General features: G+C 39.9%; 2 protein-coding genes across 21 annotated transcripts in view; one reads left to right on the top strand and one right to left on the bottom strand.

The window, feature by feature from the left end:
* Window positions 1-249: 249 nt before the first annotated feature.
* Window positions 250-18,707, top strand: part of dock7 (dedicator of cytokinesis 7) — a 48,750-nt gene continuing 30,292 nt past the window's right edge. For 9 of the 20 annotated variants that reach the window (XM_029429685.1, XM_029429682.1, XM_029429681.1 and 6 more), the window contains exons 1-14: window positions 251-440; window positions 4,163-4,262; window positions 5,709-5,884; window positions 6,519-6,587; window positions 6,728-6,857; window positions 6,961-7,173; window positions 7,444-7,529; window positions 7,631-7,697; window positions 8,201-8,350; window positions 8,934-9,014; window positions 9,163-9,325; window positions 9,866-10,008; window positions 10,194-10,287; window positions 10,428-10,590. In XM_029429685.1, coding sequence (XP_029285545.1) covers window positions 403-440; window positions 4,163-4,262; window positions 5,709-5,884; window positions 6,519-6,587; window positions 6,728-6,857; window positions 6,961-7,173; window positions 7,444-7,529; window positions 7,631-7,697; window positions 8,201-8,350; window positions 8,934-9,014; window positions 9,163-9,325; window positions 9,866-10,008; window positions 10,194-10,287; window positions 10,428-10,590 — 1,673 coding nt within the window. In that variant the 5' untranslated portion in view covers window positions 251-402. Of the gene's footprint in view, window positions 441-4,162; window positions 4,263-5,708; window positions 5,885-6,518; window positions 6,588-6,727; window positions 6,858-6,960; window positions 7,174-7,443; window positions 7,530-7,630; window positions 7,698-8,200; window positions 8,351-8,933; window positions 9,015-9,162; window positions 9,326-9,865; window positions 10,009-10,193; window positions 10,288-10,427; window positions 10,591-18,707 lie in introns of all 20 variants that reach the window. The other 11 variants (XM_029429680.1, XM_029429668.1, XM_029429671.1 and 8 more) reach the window with 3 other exon arrangements.
* angptl3 (angiopoietin-like 3) lies at window positions 12,277-16,887 on the bottom strand. The gene is given in 8 exon segments (XM_029429691.1): window positions 12,277-13,405; window positions 13,407-13,489; window positions 13,599-13,871; window positions 14,541-14,636; window positions 14,945-15,058; window positions 15,192-15,303; window positions 15,468-15,578; window positions 16,239-16,887. Coding segments are annotated over 8 exon segments (1,422 nt in total). The 5' UTR covers window positions 16,770-16,887; the 3' UTR covers window positions 12,277-13,303.

Raw genomic sequence — 18,707 nt, 5'->3', positions numbered from 1 at the left:
CAGGATAACTTTCGTTCTAACAGCCAAATAGGCTTTGCAAAACAAATTGGGAAATTCTGTCTTGCATGAATGTCTACGCTAACCAGATTTCAAGGAGAAATAACCAGAATGAATGAAAACATAAAAAATAAATAAATTACAGTTATAAGGCTGAATATAGTATAAATACAGTTGTCCAGCTGTTGCAACCTAGTGTAGCTTTATTCCTCACAGTACAGTACAGTGCGCAGTGGCTTTTCTTTGGGTGTGTTCTGTTGCACCCCGTTACGGTGGTTACGGTAATGATGCCATTCTCCGGTTTTCCAGTTTTCCCTGTGGCTGTAGTGAGTGAGTGGAAAGCGGAGTCTGCTTGCTGCCTGACTGCTTGCCTGGGAATATTAAAGCACACCAGCAGCCACTGCCATGGCTGAACGCCGCGCCTTCGCCCAAAAAATCAGCAGGTAAAAGACTTGAGAACCCGAAACGAGCTCGGTAAAGGCACACCGAACACTTCGTTGCCTTTATGTAGGTCGCCCTCAGACCACCACTAAGGGAACCCTGTGAAGGAGGCCCAGCCGATGCACAGCCTGGTTGCTCCGAGCTAGCCGCTTGTTAGCCATATCGGCAAAGATGCTCAGACCCACCCAGACAGACAGCGACACCGCTAGCAGCTAGTCTCACACACCCCTGAATGTTAAGGACATAAATGTAATATTGTTGTAATAAATGTATCTTGGCAAACGGCACTTAGTTTTCAATAATTGTCCGCACCGAAAGGGATTTAATGTAAACTGAAAACCGTTAATTTTGGACAACTAACGTTAGCTATCTTGCCTACAGTAGCTAACGATGGGTAGCTAGGTAACGTTACTACTGACAGAGATGAGGCTGAACTTTTAGAGTTATGTTTCAAGTAACAACCCATTGACAAGAGAGAGAACAGATGATTGTAACACAGTAAGACTGGAAACAAAAGCCTCCATCAACAGCTAACAAATAGCGATGTATTAATCTCATCCCCGCCCCTCAGACAGATCAAAGTAATCTCTTTAACAAAGGGCTTTGTGCTAGCTGTCAAATACCATCATCCCAGGCGATAGAGAGATAAATGGATAGATAGATATATACAACATATAGGGATAGGCCTAGATAGATATGAACTGTTGTCTCTCAAAATAAGTCTGTTTTATTCATTGTCATTGCTGATCACTTTATTAAAAGTCAAGTCATTATAACTATTTATTTGTGCTACAATAGTAATAGTTGTCTGCAGAGAGTGTTTCTCTGAATCAATGTCAGACGATTTTTCTTGATAAAATAAAATTATCATGATGATTTGAGGTTTTTGGAAAGGAGGAATATCTGTTGTCAACTTTGTCACAGTTTCTTATATGGACCAACTGTAGAATATTGCAAAAGGCTATGCACATCATGATCTTCAATGTTTTTCCTTTTCCATTTTAGAAATTTTAATCTACTTAAGGCCAGTTTATTTAACTATAGGTCAAACAATTCTAGTTGTATTGGCTATGATGATGCAGGATGTCCATGCCTTTCTTGTTGTCAGGACTTGAGGAGTTTGCATTTTATTACAGTCTGAATTGAGTTCCAATTAATCAAAACCGCATCCAACTATTGAGTTTCTTATTGATTTCTGCAGATTGAACACCTTGTGGCAGGTTAAGAGGAGAGCAGACCCTCCCATCAGGCACAGTTGCTATCAAATTTGCAGATGAACATAATCAATGATACTCATAACTTACAATGTAATGCCGTAAAGTAGGGCTCCTTTTAGTTGACTAATTGGTTGCTTTGGGCTTAGTCGACTAAGATTTATTTAGTTGAAGGATTTATTTCAAAGAAACTTATGAGTATATGACAAACACAAGATTTAAAGTGACGCTTTTGAATGATTCTTTTTGGATAAATCTGTTTTGCAAATCTGTCAAATTTTTAATCAATGAATTGATTAGTAGACACAATATTACGAGTGTTAGTCGACTAAGAATTTCTTTAGTCTATGACATCCACCTACCATCCAGTACCATAATATCACAAATGATGTCCTCAAAGTTTACCATAGAGATAAGACAACAACTTTCTGACACAATGACAAGAGACAAATACTATTATAACCTTCACAGAGGTGGTTGGCAGATTGCATTATATGAATATATGTAAATAAGTCTATGTGAATTGTATCCACTGTATGAATTTGTGCAGTTGGCATCTCATTGAAACTTCCCTAAATAAATAAAGGGTTTAACAGTTTTTTTTACTCTCAGATTAGCAGACTGTTTACCTTGCTTGTGTTATTCACTTAGCAGTGGGAAATAAGTGCCTTTATTGTACCTGTTTAAGCTGGCTTTTAGTAGTGGAAGAGAGTTAGCAGATGTCACATGTTGAGGTAAATTAAGCGACTAAAACATTGCCCAGAATTTAAATCACATGTTTCAGTTTAATGTTTTACTTGTATTATGGTAATTGCCACCAGTTTTATTTCTTTCCAGGGAGTTATTGTTGTTACCCTCTTTGAGAGAGAACCACAAAGGCTGTTTGTTAAATCAAGTTATTCCTCTGTGTGGTGACCAGTGCTAAGTAAAGGTCTGCTGAGAGGCATTGGGGAGGACTGTGGAATGTGCTTGTCGGTTCACTGCTTTTGCTTTTCTCTAGTGGTGACAGCGCTGCAATGCTGAGGCCACTGGATCTCTTCTACAGAACATTGTTGTGTTTATCTTAAGCTGGAAAGTTGCACCATGCAGCTGTCATTGTACCTTCCTGCTTAAGACGATAAGTGCTTAAACCTCCTCTATTTTGCAACCTTGTATTTTTTTGATGGAGCAGTACTGTCGTGGCTTTAGGGAAACCAGACTGTTAGATAATTTCGGTTTTGCGCTCTCGCTAAGTGTAAAACACCTAATCCTTGCTCTTCATCACTGTAATCATGGCCAACAGTTTTTAAAGTAATCTTTAAACTAGATATTGTTTTCAGGACTGCCAGTGAAGATAGGCAAGAAAGTTGGTCAGATTGTTGGTTATGAAGTAAAGTGTAATGAAAAAACCTAGTTAATCATAATTGTTGGATCCTTACAGCCTCTGTGTAACGTCACCTTGAGTCTTCAGTGTCTAGCCTTTATCCTTGGTTCTAATTTGTTATTTGTTTGTGTCACTTTGAGCTACTTACTGCGCTGTTGTTTTGTTCAAGGCAAAGGTCTCTGAGTGGTTTTGGTGGTTGCTGTGACTTAAAGGACCTATGTATGTGTGTGGCAACAGCAGCGGTTGAACACCTAGAGCTTTTTGCTGACCACTGGGCTCCAGAGGTTTTTATTTGTATCTTTCCTCTCTGTCCGAGTGTAATATACGATGCTGTCCGAGGCAACACAGTAAGACTTTGAGACACAAACAGAAAACCCTAAAAGGACAAGAAATGCTCAATGTTAGTTAGCCTCTGCTTTGAAATTAGCAAAATCCAGCAGCATGAAGGAGTGTTTCTATTATTTTAATGTTTCTTTAGTTGAATGGCAGTAAGTCTCGCCAGACACCAAGTGTCAATAAAATATCAAAACAATACAATATTATTGAATATTTGACACTTTGTGATAATGTTACAAATCATTCTCCTCTACAGCTTGATACAAAAATTAATATTGCAATTTATTGCACTTTTTACATATATTTTCACAGCTAAAATATCCCTTATTCTTGAGTCTTTAATTATTTCGGTAAACTCCAAGGTTCTGTTAGATTCAGTTTATTCTCAGCAATAGAGGTGGGACAAGTAACGCAATTTATATTGTCGTGTGTCTTGTGATGCTGTTGGTACAGTGGCACCAGAGATACTCTTTTGAGATACTGCTCTTTTGATACTTACAAAGGTGGGTTTTGTACTTTTACTGCTCACATTTGAAATATGAACTTTAAAAAAACCATTATTTTATTGGCATGTTTGCCTTTATTTGACAGTTAACAGCGTAGAGAGAGGAAACAATGTCTTTCAATATTGTGTACTGCAGAATCACCTGTATCCTAATCCCATTATAATGACTGAATATTGTTACAGTATGTATTGTTGTGATTCTCAGCCCTAATTAATCCAACTAGGTCTAATGTGTGCATCATTACACAGACTTTAAAGATGGTCTGTATTCTCTCCTCCCTCCACTTATCTCTCCTCTCTTTGCAGGACTGTGGCAGCAGAGGTCAGGAAGCAGATAGCTGGCCAGTATGGAGGCTCCCCGCAACTCTTCAAAAACCTCAACGTTGGGACCGCAACAAGCAACACAGTCAGTACAAGCAAAAACAGCAAAGCAGTTACATTGTCTGCCCCCATCAATTCTGCCAACCAGCCCCTCTCCCTCAATATTTATCCTGAAACAAGGCATTCCATAAATCGTTTACCTAAAGATGGATCCCCTAGATGGCTCCTCAAATCCTATTCCTTAACACATTATAAGTAAGACAGTCATAGCAACTCTAACCAGTCTGAATACTCTGGGCCCAGCTTAACTCTTACCTTGCAGCTGTGGGCCGTCAGCTATGGTGGACTAAAAGATGAGCTATATGTTTTGGAGAGATGACCTGACCAGAAAAAGAAACACTCAAGACGTTAGGTTTGAACTAAGGCCTACTTAAATATCCTCTAACATGAGAAAGATAGTCTAGGATCAAACTACGTATAGAGTCCTAAGGTTTGAATATACTGTAATCTATGTATATAGTAACGGATAGGAATTAGTTCAAGAATTACTTGACAAGTAGCCTCATAGACCATTGAAAGGCCAGAGTCCAATATTGACATCATGTCTTGGATCATCATCATCCGAGTGTGAAAGCAGCTGCTGCTGCTGCTGCATTCGCTGAAGACGTAAAGCTAACTTACACAAGACAGTGTCTGAGCTCTCAACAGTTGAGATGCTGTTGATTTTTCACATTTGCCCAAATACAATTCTGGTGTTTGTTATGTTGGGAAAACAAACACACGAGCTGATGAACTGTCTGCTCACATTCCCTTATGTGATTTGGTACAAATAAATCAAATACTGCTGTGCTCAGCTCAATGATATATGATAGACAGTGTGTTTGTTAAAGGGGTAGTGCCAATTGCACCTCAGCAGCCCTGAGCCACAATACCAGCAAATACTCCCCCTCTCCTCCTTAATGGAGAGAGAGAGGCAAACACGCAGACAGCTTCACACTCAAACTGAATCTGCCGAAACAAAGATCCCCCCCTGGGTTCATCGTTTAAGAAGCAGAGTAAGACCATTAGTCTAAGCTTGAAGTAGCATACTTGCTAATCTGGTTACTTGTATCAGCTTGAGGGCATTTTAAAGCATTTTCCCAAATCACACGTGCATCTGTTGTAGAAGTGATTTTCCTATTTGGAAATAAAGGTAGAACTGCTCCCTCGACAGAAATAACAGAGATAACCTCATCATTTGGACTTGTTGCTCCAGTATGCAGTGCAGATTCATAGAATGTCTAATAAACCATAACTCTGCTACTTTCCTCAGACGTTGTATGGAGAAATAATCCCCTGAAACCTTAACCTCGAGACTTTAAGACTTTACCAAGACACTTATGCACATAAAGAAAATCAGACGAGGTGCAGACTGGAGAACTGAACAGCTGACGATGTCTTCACAGCTGACGATGTCTTCACAGCTGACGATGTCTTCACAGCTAATTAACTTTTCCCTTTCCTCTGATCTCTCCCTCGCATCGCCCACCAGGTTCCCCTCACGGAGGCGGTTGAGCCGGTGGATTTTGAGGAGTACCTCATCACTCACCCTCCCATCGTTGAGTCGGGTCCCCTGAGAGATCTGATTGAGTTTCCCCCAGATGATATTGAAGTTATCCACACACCCAGGGAGTGTCGCACAGTGGCGCAAGCCGTCCCCGAGGAAGGGTGAGTAAGGGTACTGTGCAGTTGAAATACTGAAGGTGGCACAAGCAGGGGTGGAGTAAGTTAATATCTCACACCATATTTTCTGTGACAGTGTACGTATTGTATAGGACCGAGATAAACTAACAGTGTTTATAAAGAAATATTATTCATATTTCTTGGCAATAGAGGGGTTTAAAGTTCAGCTTTTTTTAATAGAGCTGTCCATTTATTAAATCTTCAAATTCTATTATTAACTCACTACATTTAAATATATTTTGTATTCGATACATTTGATAACTTGACTTTAATCTAAATTAACATTCATGAAATATATATATATAATATTTTTATAATTGCCTGACTCAAAAATAGAATTTACAAATGAAGTTGACAGATCTATTCTGAATTGGAAATAGTTGCATTTTGAAGTACTTTATAAGTACTGTTTTTAAAATGTAAAAATGTACAGAGTAATACGTTTTCTATTTGCGTTTTGTTTTACCACTCGGTTCCACATTTATTCTCCAACTCTATTATCATTTATTCGATAATAAAATATGATCACCTGCCACCTTTATTTACTTGAACTTATGCATTTGAAGTTTGACTCCTGCTATTAAACGAAGCTGGTTTGATTGATTCTGTCTGGCTGCAGGGACACTGATGCTCATGTCAGAGACTGTGTCAGATCGTACACAGAAGACTGGACCGTCGTCAACAGAAAGTAAGGCTTCACTGTGTGGAATTATTCATGTTTTGGTTTTTTTAATTACACATGTTAACTCTTTAAAATTAGGATAATATCGGTTAAATATTATGACTCTTGAGCATTGATATTAGGTTAATGACTGCTTTGTCCCTCAGATACCATAAGCTTGGTACAGGCTTTAACCCAAACACTTTGGACAAGCAGAAGGAGCGTCAGAAAGGCCTGCCCAAACAAGTGTTTGAGGCTGACGAGATGCCAGATAGCAGCAGCTACCAGGATGACCAGGTACCAAATAATTCAGTGGTAAAAACTTAAGTTTACCAAAATGCTGTGCATGTGAGTTAGTGTGTCTTTGACACTTATTTTGTTTGTGTTGTTTGTCCTGTAGGATGACCTAAAGCGGCGGTCGATGTCTATAGACGACACCCCACGCGGCAGCTGGGCCTGCAGCATCTTTGACTTGAAGAACTCCCTCCCTGATGCCCTCCTCCCTCACCTCCTCGACCGTGCCCCCAATGAAGAGATCGACAGGCACAACGAAGAGCATCGCAAGGCCAACCGCCACCGCGAAGTCTTTGCTCTGCACCCTGCCCTTGATGAGGTAGAGTTCACCCCTTTTGTTTTACCTGGCCACCATTACATTTGCTTATACATTTTGTAATTTATTTGAGAAATGTTTGTGGGTTACTCCGTCCAAGTAGGCCAATGAACTCAATCTTTGTGTTTTAAAACCAGTCCCATGATGTCAGTAATTTTCTTTGTTATGAATACATTTGTGTTTGTCATCACAGCATTGACTTACAGAAGTCCACAATGGTTTTGATAATTTCTACTGATTTCTTTTTATATAATCTTCTCTGTGAATGTGTAGGAGGAGCCCATTGAGCGCCACTGTGTGCCTGAAGTACCCAAAGAACACTTTGGCCAAAGACTACTCGTCAAGTGCTTGTCCTTGAAGTAAGTGGTGGACAGCCTTTTTTTCAGAAGAAAAAGGCTTTTAGCGCTTTTATTTAACTGCTGCTTTCTGCTGACCCACTCCTTTTTCTCTCCACTTGAAGGTTTGAGATCGAAATTGAACCGATATTTGCTAGTTTGGCCTTATACGATGTCAAGGAAAAGAAAAAGGTAAGCTGTTATGCTTTCCTCAGTGCCTCCTCAGCACTGAGTTGTTGGGTCACTTCTGCAAACCATTAAAATTGTTGGGAGGCCAAAACGAATTTGATGAGTGGACTATAACATTTTATGTTGTGGCCCTGTTATGCTTGTGGGAATGCAGTTAAATCATACACTGGAACCATGTATCTATCTGAAGAAGACCATCCACTGCTGGTTCTCTCCACTTCCCTTTAGCTGACAAACACTAGAGGGTAGCAGTTGCCTTGATAAGTAGATCTCTCATATATATTGCTCTGCACTGGAACTCTATTACTTTTACAAGTGGGTCATTTGTCACTGAAATGTTATCATGTTTGTCAGCCAACCATGAGCCAGGAAATCCGGTTACGGTAACACAGCCATTAACTCAAAAACAGTGATTGAATGCTAATGGTTGTCATAGGATTATATTTAACATGTATGTTATGATTTTGTAATAATTACCTGTGTGTCAATTTGGATGTGTCCCTCAGATATCGGAGAACTTCTTCTTCGACCTGAACTCTGAGCAGACGAAGGGGATGCTGCGTCCGCACATTCAGACAGCAGCCATCTCCACGCTGGCACGCTCTGCCGTATTCTCCATCACCTACCCCTCCCAGGATGTCTTCCTTGTCATCAAGGTCAGTTATGATATCATTTCCTCTGTCTTCTAAATACTTGTTTTGCAAATAAATAAGTAATATTAACATATTTCCACAAATGTAAGAGGACCCTGATTTTAGTTTTTGGAAAAATACTTTTTGAAGATACAAAACGCTTTCACGAGAGTACTTGAAGCCTTTTCTATTTTTAAAGTGACAGTAACGGATGATTTACTCCCCGGTCTGTTTCTGTATGATGTCGAGAGACGTTTTCGACACTCATCCTTATTTCCTTCACGGCTGCAAAACACGTTACACAAGCCACTAGAAACTCCTGTAGGTTTAACACCAAAATACACTATCAATACTTAATACTATTATCAATGAAGGAACTTGCTAGCCTAATAACATTAAGTCTAAAAACAACTCCTAATGCAATATTCTGTAGGAGCCGGTGTTACGCTGGTAACTCTGTCCGTTTAAAAAGAATATCTGATGCTGTGAAAAACATATGTGGGCCAATACCATGATTTAAAATAAGTGGCTCATTTTTGACGGTCAATCTTTGTCCAGTAAGATCTCTCCATTGCTGTGTGTGAGGATGAATGTGCTTTGTCCCCAGTTGGAAAAAGTATTGCAGCAAGGTGATATCGGAGAGTGTGCTGAGCCCTACATGGTCTTCAAAGAGTCTGACGCTGCCAAGGTATGATCAGTGTGAATTAGATGTTGAATAGCATATGAAACATTTTCAGGCTGTTATAATAGTACTAACACAGATACTAAGTATGTTGTATTTCATCTTATATTGATGAGATATAACTAGCTTAAGTAAACATGTGTTTTTCTTGTAGAATAAAGAGAAGCTGGAGAAGCTTCGTGGCCAGTCAGAGCAGTTCTGCCAACGCCTTGGCCGCTATCGCATGCCCTTCGCCTGGACCGCCATCCACCTGATGAACATTGTGAACAGTGCTGGCAGTCTTGAGAGAGATACAGAGCTGGAGATGAGCCTCTCAGGTCTGACATTAACTTTTAACACATCCCTTTGGATTGTAACTATAAAAACACAGTATGTGTCTCAGTATCAAGTCAGTAACAGTCACAGTGTGGAGGCACAAAACACCTTTGTGAATGTTTCTGCCCACTCACAGCCTCAATGTTGTAGTGACCTGGGAGTCCTTGCATGAGGCGCATGGGCTTGTCAATACATTATCACACTGCACAATTGTTATCTAAAAACAACTTTACAACAACAAATTGTAAGGAAGGCAAGTTCAAACGAGACGGTGAACCATATATATATTGATGGTGTGTTATTTTGAGTTTTACCTTTGGTGTTTGTCGAACCTTCAACCTCACGTAGTATGTTTTTAAGGCCGACTGTGGTGGCTGCCTTTTTGGCAGATCAGTGACATGTATACACGCTTTTTCGTTTGGAGACATAAATATGGGATTAATCTTGAGACCGTTGAAGTATCCCTTAAAAGAAAAAGCTGTCAATATATGGAATTTAAATGATTAAAATGCTAATGTTGTTGTTTTTTCACCTGTGTGCAGAGAGAAAAGGCTCATGGTCAGAACGGAGGAACTCGAGCATCATGGGAAGGCGTTCCCTGGAGAGGACCACCAGTGGAGATGAGTCATGCAGTCTGACAGGCTTTAGACCTGCAACACTTACCATCACCAACTTCTTTAAACAGGTCTCCATAACCACATATATTACACACACAAATGCAAATATATATGTATTTTATGCACTTCTTGGGAAGAACACATACACACACACACACACACAATCGGTCATATTTCCTATTGCTTATCATACACTCTTCTGCTTTGTAATTTTATATTGGATTTTTATATGCTGCACATGTGTGTGTTTTAGGAGGGGGACAGACTGAGTGATGAGGACTTGTATAAGTTCCTAGCTGACATGAGAAGGCCTTCTTCAGTGCTGAGGAGACTCAGACCCATCACAGGTACAAACATGTGGATTGAGTCTTGTTTGATTTCTCTATGATTCCCAACAATTGCTTGGAAATTTGAACCACTAAAACATTTTTCTCTTCCTTTATCTCTGTGTATTCCCACTCTGCCCTCTGTGTCATTGTCACTACAGCCCAGTTGAAGTTGGACATTTCTCCAGCTCCAGAGAACCCCCACTATTGCTTGACCCCTGACCTTCTGCAGGTCAAACCTTATCCAGACAGCAGGGTACGGCCCACCAGGGAGATCCTGGAGTTCCCTCCCAGGGACGTCTATGTACCAAACACCAAATACAGGTACAGATAAAACAGTTTTGAGTGGAAAACCATTTTTCTTATCTTTCAGTTTAGTTAATTTTGTCTGGAGAGTATTTCTGATTGTCAAGATAGAGCTTTAGTGTCAGTAGGTTGCAAAAATCCAAGCCTTTTTTTTTTTACACTGTTTTTATTCTAAAGAAAACATTGAATTAATGGATTTGAAAAGCATTTAAACATAGCTCTTTCATGCGTGTCATAGCTCCATTAGTTTACATGTGGATTAACACGCATATTACATTTCAAGTATCAAGTTATCCATGGACTACAGAGGGATATTACCACTAGCAGCCTTTTCTTTTTTTTTTTTTTTTGGAAAGTCGGTTAGAAAACAGGTGAAAATAGACAAAATGCCACATGCTCCATGAGCTGACATCAAACTCACTTTCGTGATCATTTATTCAGTAAAGGATGACTTCCTCAACCTGCAGAAATCACGTCAGTTCAAGCTTTGCACAGTGATGACTGATGGTGTATGTCGTTAATGTTCACCTCATGTTACTGTGTCCTCATGTTACTGTGTACTACGTATTGCATCTAAAAAAGGGCTTTTTCTGTCGAGGTCATTTTGAGAGATGTTTTTAATACCAGACGCTGCTGCTCACATGTCCTTGCTACCACAGGTCTTGTTTGTCTGCAGATAACCAGGTGCCTTTCTATTGTAGATTAACTAATGCCAGACATCATTGAGAGCCAGCAGAACTGGGTGAAAGGAATTCATACTGTTGCGTTTTTATTCTAAATGTGAAAGTTGTCTGCGATCAAAAGTTTCCTCTAAGTCTTATTGACTGATAGACTTTTCCTTTAAGTATAAATGTATGCCAACTATACCCTATGAGGCCATTGCACCTGAACAGTGCTACCATGGTTTATCATTTTATAAGCACAAGGATACAGGCCTTAAACTGGAAACCTTGCCATATTGTTTTATACTTTGGACTGTCAAATATATTAAAGTGTTTATGCAGATTATAGCTATATGGGAGCAAGACATATTTATAGGGGACACACTTTTAGATTTTGAATGACCAGTAATACATTGTTTTAAGTACTACATGACTTTCAAAGTTGTCAGACTGCTGTACTGGTCACAATACACATAGCTTGCATTCTTGAGGTTGCTAAGGTTTTTACCTGACCTAATTGAACGGCGACAGGGGCACACACACTCTACAAGATCTTTCACCAGGCAGAATCCCCGATGAGTATGTCTGGTCTCCAAACTACATTTTGTTTTACGAAAACACGCGAGAAGTGACATGGAAAATGACTTAATACCATGCGGTAGTCACGCTTGTTGTTGTCGTTGGCACACGTGTTCACAAAATAGCCTGTTTCCTCTAGATGCAACAGTTACAGGCGCTCCCCCAGGTTTCCCCTATCTGATATCTACACACATGGCGCTCAAGTGCAGAGCCAACGCTGATTTGCTTCTGATCTGGGGCTTTTGTGGGGGAGCTCCAGAAACTGAGTGGAACCTCAGGGCTAAAGTTGTGTATCCGGAATTTGTGAATGAGGATACTGTCTTCCTGACTGTGTCAGCAGCACTTCATCTTGCATGTAATACTAAGGTAATACCAAGACCATTTCTTGGCTTTTGTTTTTTTTCCTTTTCAAATTTGATTTAGTTTAAGTTAATATAAAAAATGTAGTCATGTTGGATCATTTAGTCAAGATTTTTATTTTGTCTTCATAAATATGAGGACGTGTTAGTGTGAGGAACATTTACAGTACAGTTAGTTATGTTGTAAGAATGGACAAGAGTCAATATGACTCGATAACATAGGAAATATATGGAAATTATGTTTTTCTAACAATACCTTAAAGCTTAAAGAATATAATCGCATGAACATGGTTTAAATACTTTACAGAGTAAAAAAAAAATACAGAACAAACATCAAAAAACCTCATCAGTGTGCTGCCAAAGCTTTGTATCTCCAAATGCTGTACTGTTGGACTGTATTTGACTGCTGAAAGTGCCCCCACTGAGTAGATTGTTTTCCACAAAGCTAGGGATGAAGCAGTGTAAAATACCAGGACTCAAATGACAATACTTTCATTAGAAAATAAATACAAGTATGGACAGTTTTTGAGATGTTGGAGATGCAGTGTTTCTCTTGAGCATTGACTTACATATTTTTGCATGCCTTATGCAATAACTGGTCGGTAATTGTGTCTGTAGCTCCTGGGAACATGCAACAGTTTCACATTACAAGGATAATATACTTTTTAAATAACTCAGTTAAATACATTTAGGTTCACTGAAAAGATAGCCAAGCAATCTCAGTTCTTAGAATTGCTTCGCCATCTCTCCTCATAGTTTTCTTTCCTTCTGTAGTACTGTGGCATTTTGCAGCCGGCACTGAATCGGGTTGCTGATGTGGATCAATATGTCAATTTTGCAAGCGATTGCAGATGTTGCATAATAACAATTCTACTGTCGTTACTGGATCACACCCAATAGGGTAATGACCTGCGTGGCATGGTTGCATCATTGAGACGGGTCAGCATTTTCTGACTTTTGACATTTATCCTTTGATAAACTGCTATTAGGAAGCAATCCGTTAAATAGTGCAGGAATTTGTCTGTTACTTCACTTTCAAATTCTATAGAACTTTTTGTCTAAGTATTAGATTTGATCAATGCTTGTGAAAAATGCCAGCAGTGTTGTAAGAAAAGGTATGACTTGTGCGGTTCAGTTGAAGCTTGCAGCAGTAAGGGCCGGTCGTAAGCTGAGCTTGGTCATCTTGAGGGAAAAAGAGGGCCCTGTGCCAGGCTTCCAGTTAATGCCCTTCCTTTCTTATAGAGCGTCCTTTTGCCCTCAACCACAAAAAACGTCCATTAAGGTTGGTCTCTCTGCAAGCATTGAACCACCAACCACCTGCCAAGGGGTCAGGACAAAAGACATAAGTCATATAAACATAGCTTGGTCTTTAAAGGTTTTATACTACCAAACAACCATTGCTCATTCAGCTTGTAAAACTGTTTACCTGTGTAACTGCGAGTGCAGTTGGAGTTTTGATGGTTGTCATTATTTCTGTCTGTTGTGGAGAATCTCATGCCGGTGCTTTTGGCCATAGAATCAGGCAGGTCACCAGAGAAATTGCTGACTTGAAGGCTGTAGCCCTTGAAGGGACCCTCCAGTGAGAAGCGGTATTCAGCCCAGTGCTTTCCCTCCTTCCAGTCCTCCAAATCAACACGCAGGATGTAAACTCCCTGCTGTGTAAAGCTGTGGATCTTCTTTAGGCCCAACCAGAAGTCCTCTACATAACACATCAATCCGTTTTTTTTTGTTAGGATATCTTTTATGTGACAAAACTAAGCCTTATTTTGTCTTTTAGCAGGGAATCTCCAAAGGTTATAGATCATTTTGTATGGAAAAATGTTTGTGGGATAAATCTCCTTTGTACCATCCACAGAAGTTTTCTGCCTGATTTCTAGTATTCATAATTTCTCCCACACAACTTTCTTTTTCTTTCCGCAATTTATCAGTTTGGACTTTGTTTCCAATAAGCTTCGAGACGCTCATCTGTAATCAGAGCAGACAACACGTCTATACACTTGTTTCCCTTGGCCTGTGGTGGATTTCTGCACCAAATTGTAAGGGTATAATCATTAGGTAGGTAGTAGCAACTAAAGTTCATGCCTGCAGTAGCCATTATGCACCTATGAGTAGCTGTTTGAGAAGATAAGTGCTGCAGGGAAAGCTGCCAAAATGTGCTTTGTGCCTAGACAATACAGGAAGTCACTTTGTCAGTTCAGGGCTGATACGTAATAATTACTACTTCCTATGACCAGGCCTACAGGAAGTACTTGCAAATGCCCCCCCCCCCCCCCCCCCCCCTTCACCAAAAAAGACTGTGGTCTAAATCAAATTGTCTGGCAAATGGTAAAAGTGCCATATTTTATGTTACAGTTTAAAAGGTACTCACTTTCCAGATCTCCAAAGCCTTTCTCGTACTTGTCCCATGTCTGGTCAAAATCCACTGAATCATCGATCCTGCGTTGGATAACAGTTGAACCCCCATCTATAGAATGGATTAGAAATACATTTATAGTCTAGTTACTGTTGTACAAGCCACACAACAGTTTACACAAGGATCAGGAAGTCTCCTTTACATAGATCACATGAATGGAATATTCACCCCATTGTTGGATAACCTGTTCCTATGGCTATCTAGCTTGATAACCTTTTTGTTTTTTGTTCCTTGTTTGCTGATTGGAAAAGTGCATAAATGGCAATACTTCATCATCTTGAATATAAGTGCTTCTCTGAATACAGAAACAGTATTTTGATGCTCTCACTTAGAGCTCAGAAGGCTTTAGTCTCACCCACCTGAACCCATTTCACAGTAAACGTTGAACGGCTCAGATTGGTTTGGCTTGACAACATAGATTCCACTGTCTGTCTCTCCTTTGGTAAACAACTCGCTGCAGTCCTTGGGTAGGTCTGAAACACAATTAAGAAAATCAAAATGAATGCATAAACATTTTTCAAATCTTCTCTTTTTTAAGACATTTCATATTCATATATTTATGCCAACATTTTATAATAAATGATAATATTTAAAAAATAATTTTACCATTCACATCTAGGTCAGTTGAGTTCCCTGTCAGATATTCAAACATATCAGGAGCTGCAGGGTCTGAATCCATTGGCTTATCAACTGTATCTTGAAAGCTGTCATAGTTTAGCTGCAAGAGAATGCAAATTAATCTACATTGTTAAATGATGTTTCCCTTCCCATATTCATATTTTATTCTCGCATAAAGCAGAAGGCTTTAAGGACCAAACTAGGTTATCACAGATGGCAGGTGTTAGACAAAATGTAAGGATATTCTGGTTAACAGTTATTTACCTTTTCCTCCAGGTTTTTAATCTTGTTTTTCTGGTTGTCAAGCTGATCATGCTGCTCTTTCACAGCTTTCAGCAGTTTGTTAATTGTTTTCTCTTGAGAATCAATCACTTCCTGAAAATAGCACAATAAAAGTGTTATTTTCCATACAACATGTATTTTACAAAAAGTTTTAAAGAGCACCTGTTGACACATTAATCACACAATTTAATTACGACATGTTGACTATCACTTTTTCTTCAGTATTTGTTTTCCTTAAATAAGTAGAATTGTTAATTTTATCAGTAAAAGAAAACCTGAGAGAGAATTAGTCACGCCAAACAACAAAACACACACATGACTTTGTAATGGGTTACTTTGCTTTTCTAATGTCAGTAATCATTGCATCATTCTATAGCCCATATATCCCACATACAGTATTTTGACAACATCTAAGTCAAGATGGAAACTTACTGCAACAAATGGTAAACAAACATTTGTTTATCAATAATTATTACTGTAATACAGCAATAGATCATGGTCATATGAAGATGCATGTTACCAAATAGGATTATCTTGGGCCCATTGCTTATTCTGCGTCATGTGCAGAAATAATTTAAGCGGTATGGAGGTTGATGTTGTTCAAGTTAATAGAGTTAATTTCATGCATTTCCATTTATAGCTAGATTTGAGGGAAACATTTGCTGCAGGCTTTTATTGATGTGCACAAAACATCAACTAACTGATGCAAACTTTAATAAGGAACTCAGAGTAATTGCTTAATTAGCTGCTTACCTTAAGCGTGGTGATTTCACTAAGCTGATCAGCAGGGATAAGGCTCTGTGACAGTCCCTGCAGCCGCTCCTCAAGGTTCCCCACCTTGCTCTGCAGCTGTATACGCTCCTGGAGGATGCCGTTGATCTTAGTGTTGATTTCCAGCGATAGGTTCTTGATCTCCTCGTTGTTGGTCTTCAAGAAACTGGTGGTCTTCTTCAGTTCCTCCTCTTCCTCCTTGATCTCAGACGTGACCACTGAGAGCTGGTAGAAAGAGCGGTCGAAAATGTTCAACTTTTGGAAGATTTCGTTGATTTGGCCCTTGGTCTTGTGGACAAACTCCCGTAAACTCTGGCCTAGCTGAAGAAGGCCGTTTGCGAGTAGACGAACGTCATCCAGCATGGCAAACCGGGACTTTGCCTCGGTTGGGCTTAGTGCTGTAGTAAGGGCATGGGAGGGCACGGTGGGGTACACTTCTCTACCTGAGAACTCCAGAGGGATGGCAGCAATTGAACTAGCAAGCAGCAGCAACAGGCAAAACAGCTTCATCATGACTCTCTGGTCCAATCCGGAATTGTTGAATATTTTCTAACAGTGTTGCACTGCTCCTGCTTTCCTCTACTTTGTGCTCTACTCAACACTCCTTTCTCTCCGTCTGCCTACCACCCAGACTTCCTTGCTGTTTAAATGATGTGAGAGCAGCAGGCTGCCCTGCATTATATACTGCCCTCTCGGTAGAGGAAGGGGGGGGGATTAGTTGATCATTAAACCCTACTGTGTTTTAGCTCTGTACCCCATCTCCTCCCAAATCCCCCTCGAGCCCTCCCTCTCCTGAACAAACAAATCACAGCAGTGAGCAAATGACATGTACAGCCCACCCCCCTTTCTGTACTACCCATTTAACCCCAATCCCCTCTCCATACCACACCCTACCCTGTTCTCCATCTGTGGTGCAGAGCTTTAGCTGATCAGCAGAAAGCCAACAATGGCCATGACAGGTTTTTGATGGATCGTCAGTCTGATCAATCTCAAACCTTATAACCCTGCACACACACTTTGCTCTGATTGATAATGCTGTTTGTAATTAATGCTCCTGGGTTTGATTTAGCAGCGTGCTGAATCAGCCCAGCACCAGGCTCTCTCTCGCTCTCTCTCGCTCTCTCTCGCTCTCTCTCGCTCTCTCTCGCTCTCTCTCGCTCTCTCTCCCTCCTTCTTCTCTCTTTGTGTGGGGAGGGGAGTGAACCTGTCATCAGTGCCAGGGTTGAGCTTCTGGGCATGAATGATGTTGGAGAGTTTGGACAGTGTGTACTCATCATCTTTGTTTTATTGCTCAGCTTTTCAAGTTTGTCATGCCTTGTGTGATATTTTTTAATACCACCAGACATGAGATGGGGTATATAGTTTACTGATTAGCTTGCAGCTTTTAAAGGATCTTTCTGGTACTCTGAGTCCTGTCATAAAAAATAAATCTTTATGGGAAAATCTTAGTAAGTTGTTTCATGCAGGCCTGCAGTGTTGGTGAAATATGTCTACCTTCTGCCAGACAGGGAGGAGGAAGTAATCAGCAAAATGACTTGGTGTAGTATTTAATTGGAATATAAATATTGATATACTTTTGGCACACCATGTGGCATGGTTCCTAACCCCTGAAATAGGCATGTCCTGTTATGTGGTGTGAAAAAGGCCTTCTAGCTCGACCAATTCTCATGTCATGCAGTCATTGCTTTTTTTGGGCAATCAAAGCTCAAAATAGGTTCATAACGGCATACATTGAACATTGTTTACAACTTTTATGGAGTTTTACCATTTATTATTGTTCATAAAGTAGATGTTCACGAGTCAGATGATCAGTCACTTTGTATGGCTTTATTATTTTGGAAAATTGACACGGTCACAAATAGCAGACAATACTGGGATACTTGGCTGTGGTTTAAAATGGAAAGGTTTGGCTCTCTGGCTGTTACAGTACACCTTAAAATACCACACAGTCCCCTTAATGAGCTTTCTCTAGTAATTTGCGGTTATAAGGATGGATTACCACAGTTCTCAGTTATGAGCGACTGCCTCTTTTTTTGTATGGACAGAGCAGAAAGAAAGGTTCCTATGGAGAAGAAAGATTTGGCCACAGACTGAGTTAAGGAATTTGCTTGATCAGCATAAAGCTGGTAATGACATTCAATATCCGTCATGCCAGCACAGTGGTTACCGTTGTGGTTTAGCAGCAATGGAGTTAAGAGTTTGAACCTTCTAAGTTCAAATTTGCAGTGGAACTTTCAATTGCTAAATCGGAGTTAAACCTTCTTAGCAGTCCGTTTAAATAACGGGATTTCCTAGTTCCACTACAATGTTTGTCTTGTGTATGTTAGCCTTGTGCATTCTAATTTGATTCTAATTCTTGATTGTCCATACTGCTGTGTCTGTAGCTATACCTTTTTCCTATCATGCATACTATCAGTTATCCCTGAGATATTCTTGTTGTATCTTTTCTAG

This window comes from Cottoperca gobio, chromosome 4, assembly GCF_900634415.1.
Source record: "Cottoperca gobio chromosome 4, fCotGob3.1, whole genome shotgun sequence".
Taxonomy (NCBI): domain Eukaryota; kingdom Metazoa; phylum Chordata; class Actinopteri; order Perciformes; family Bovichtidae; genus Cottoperca; species Cottoperca gobio.
This window is presented reverse-complemented; position numbering and strand designations above follow the sequence as displayed.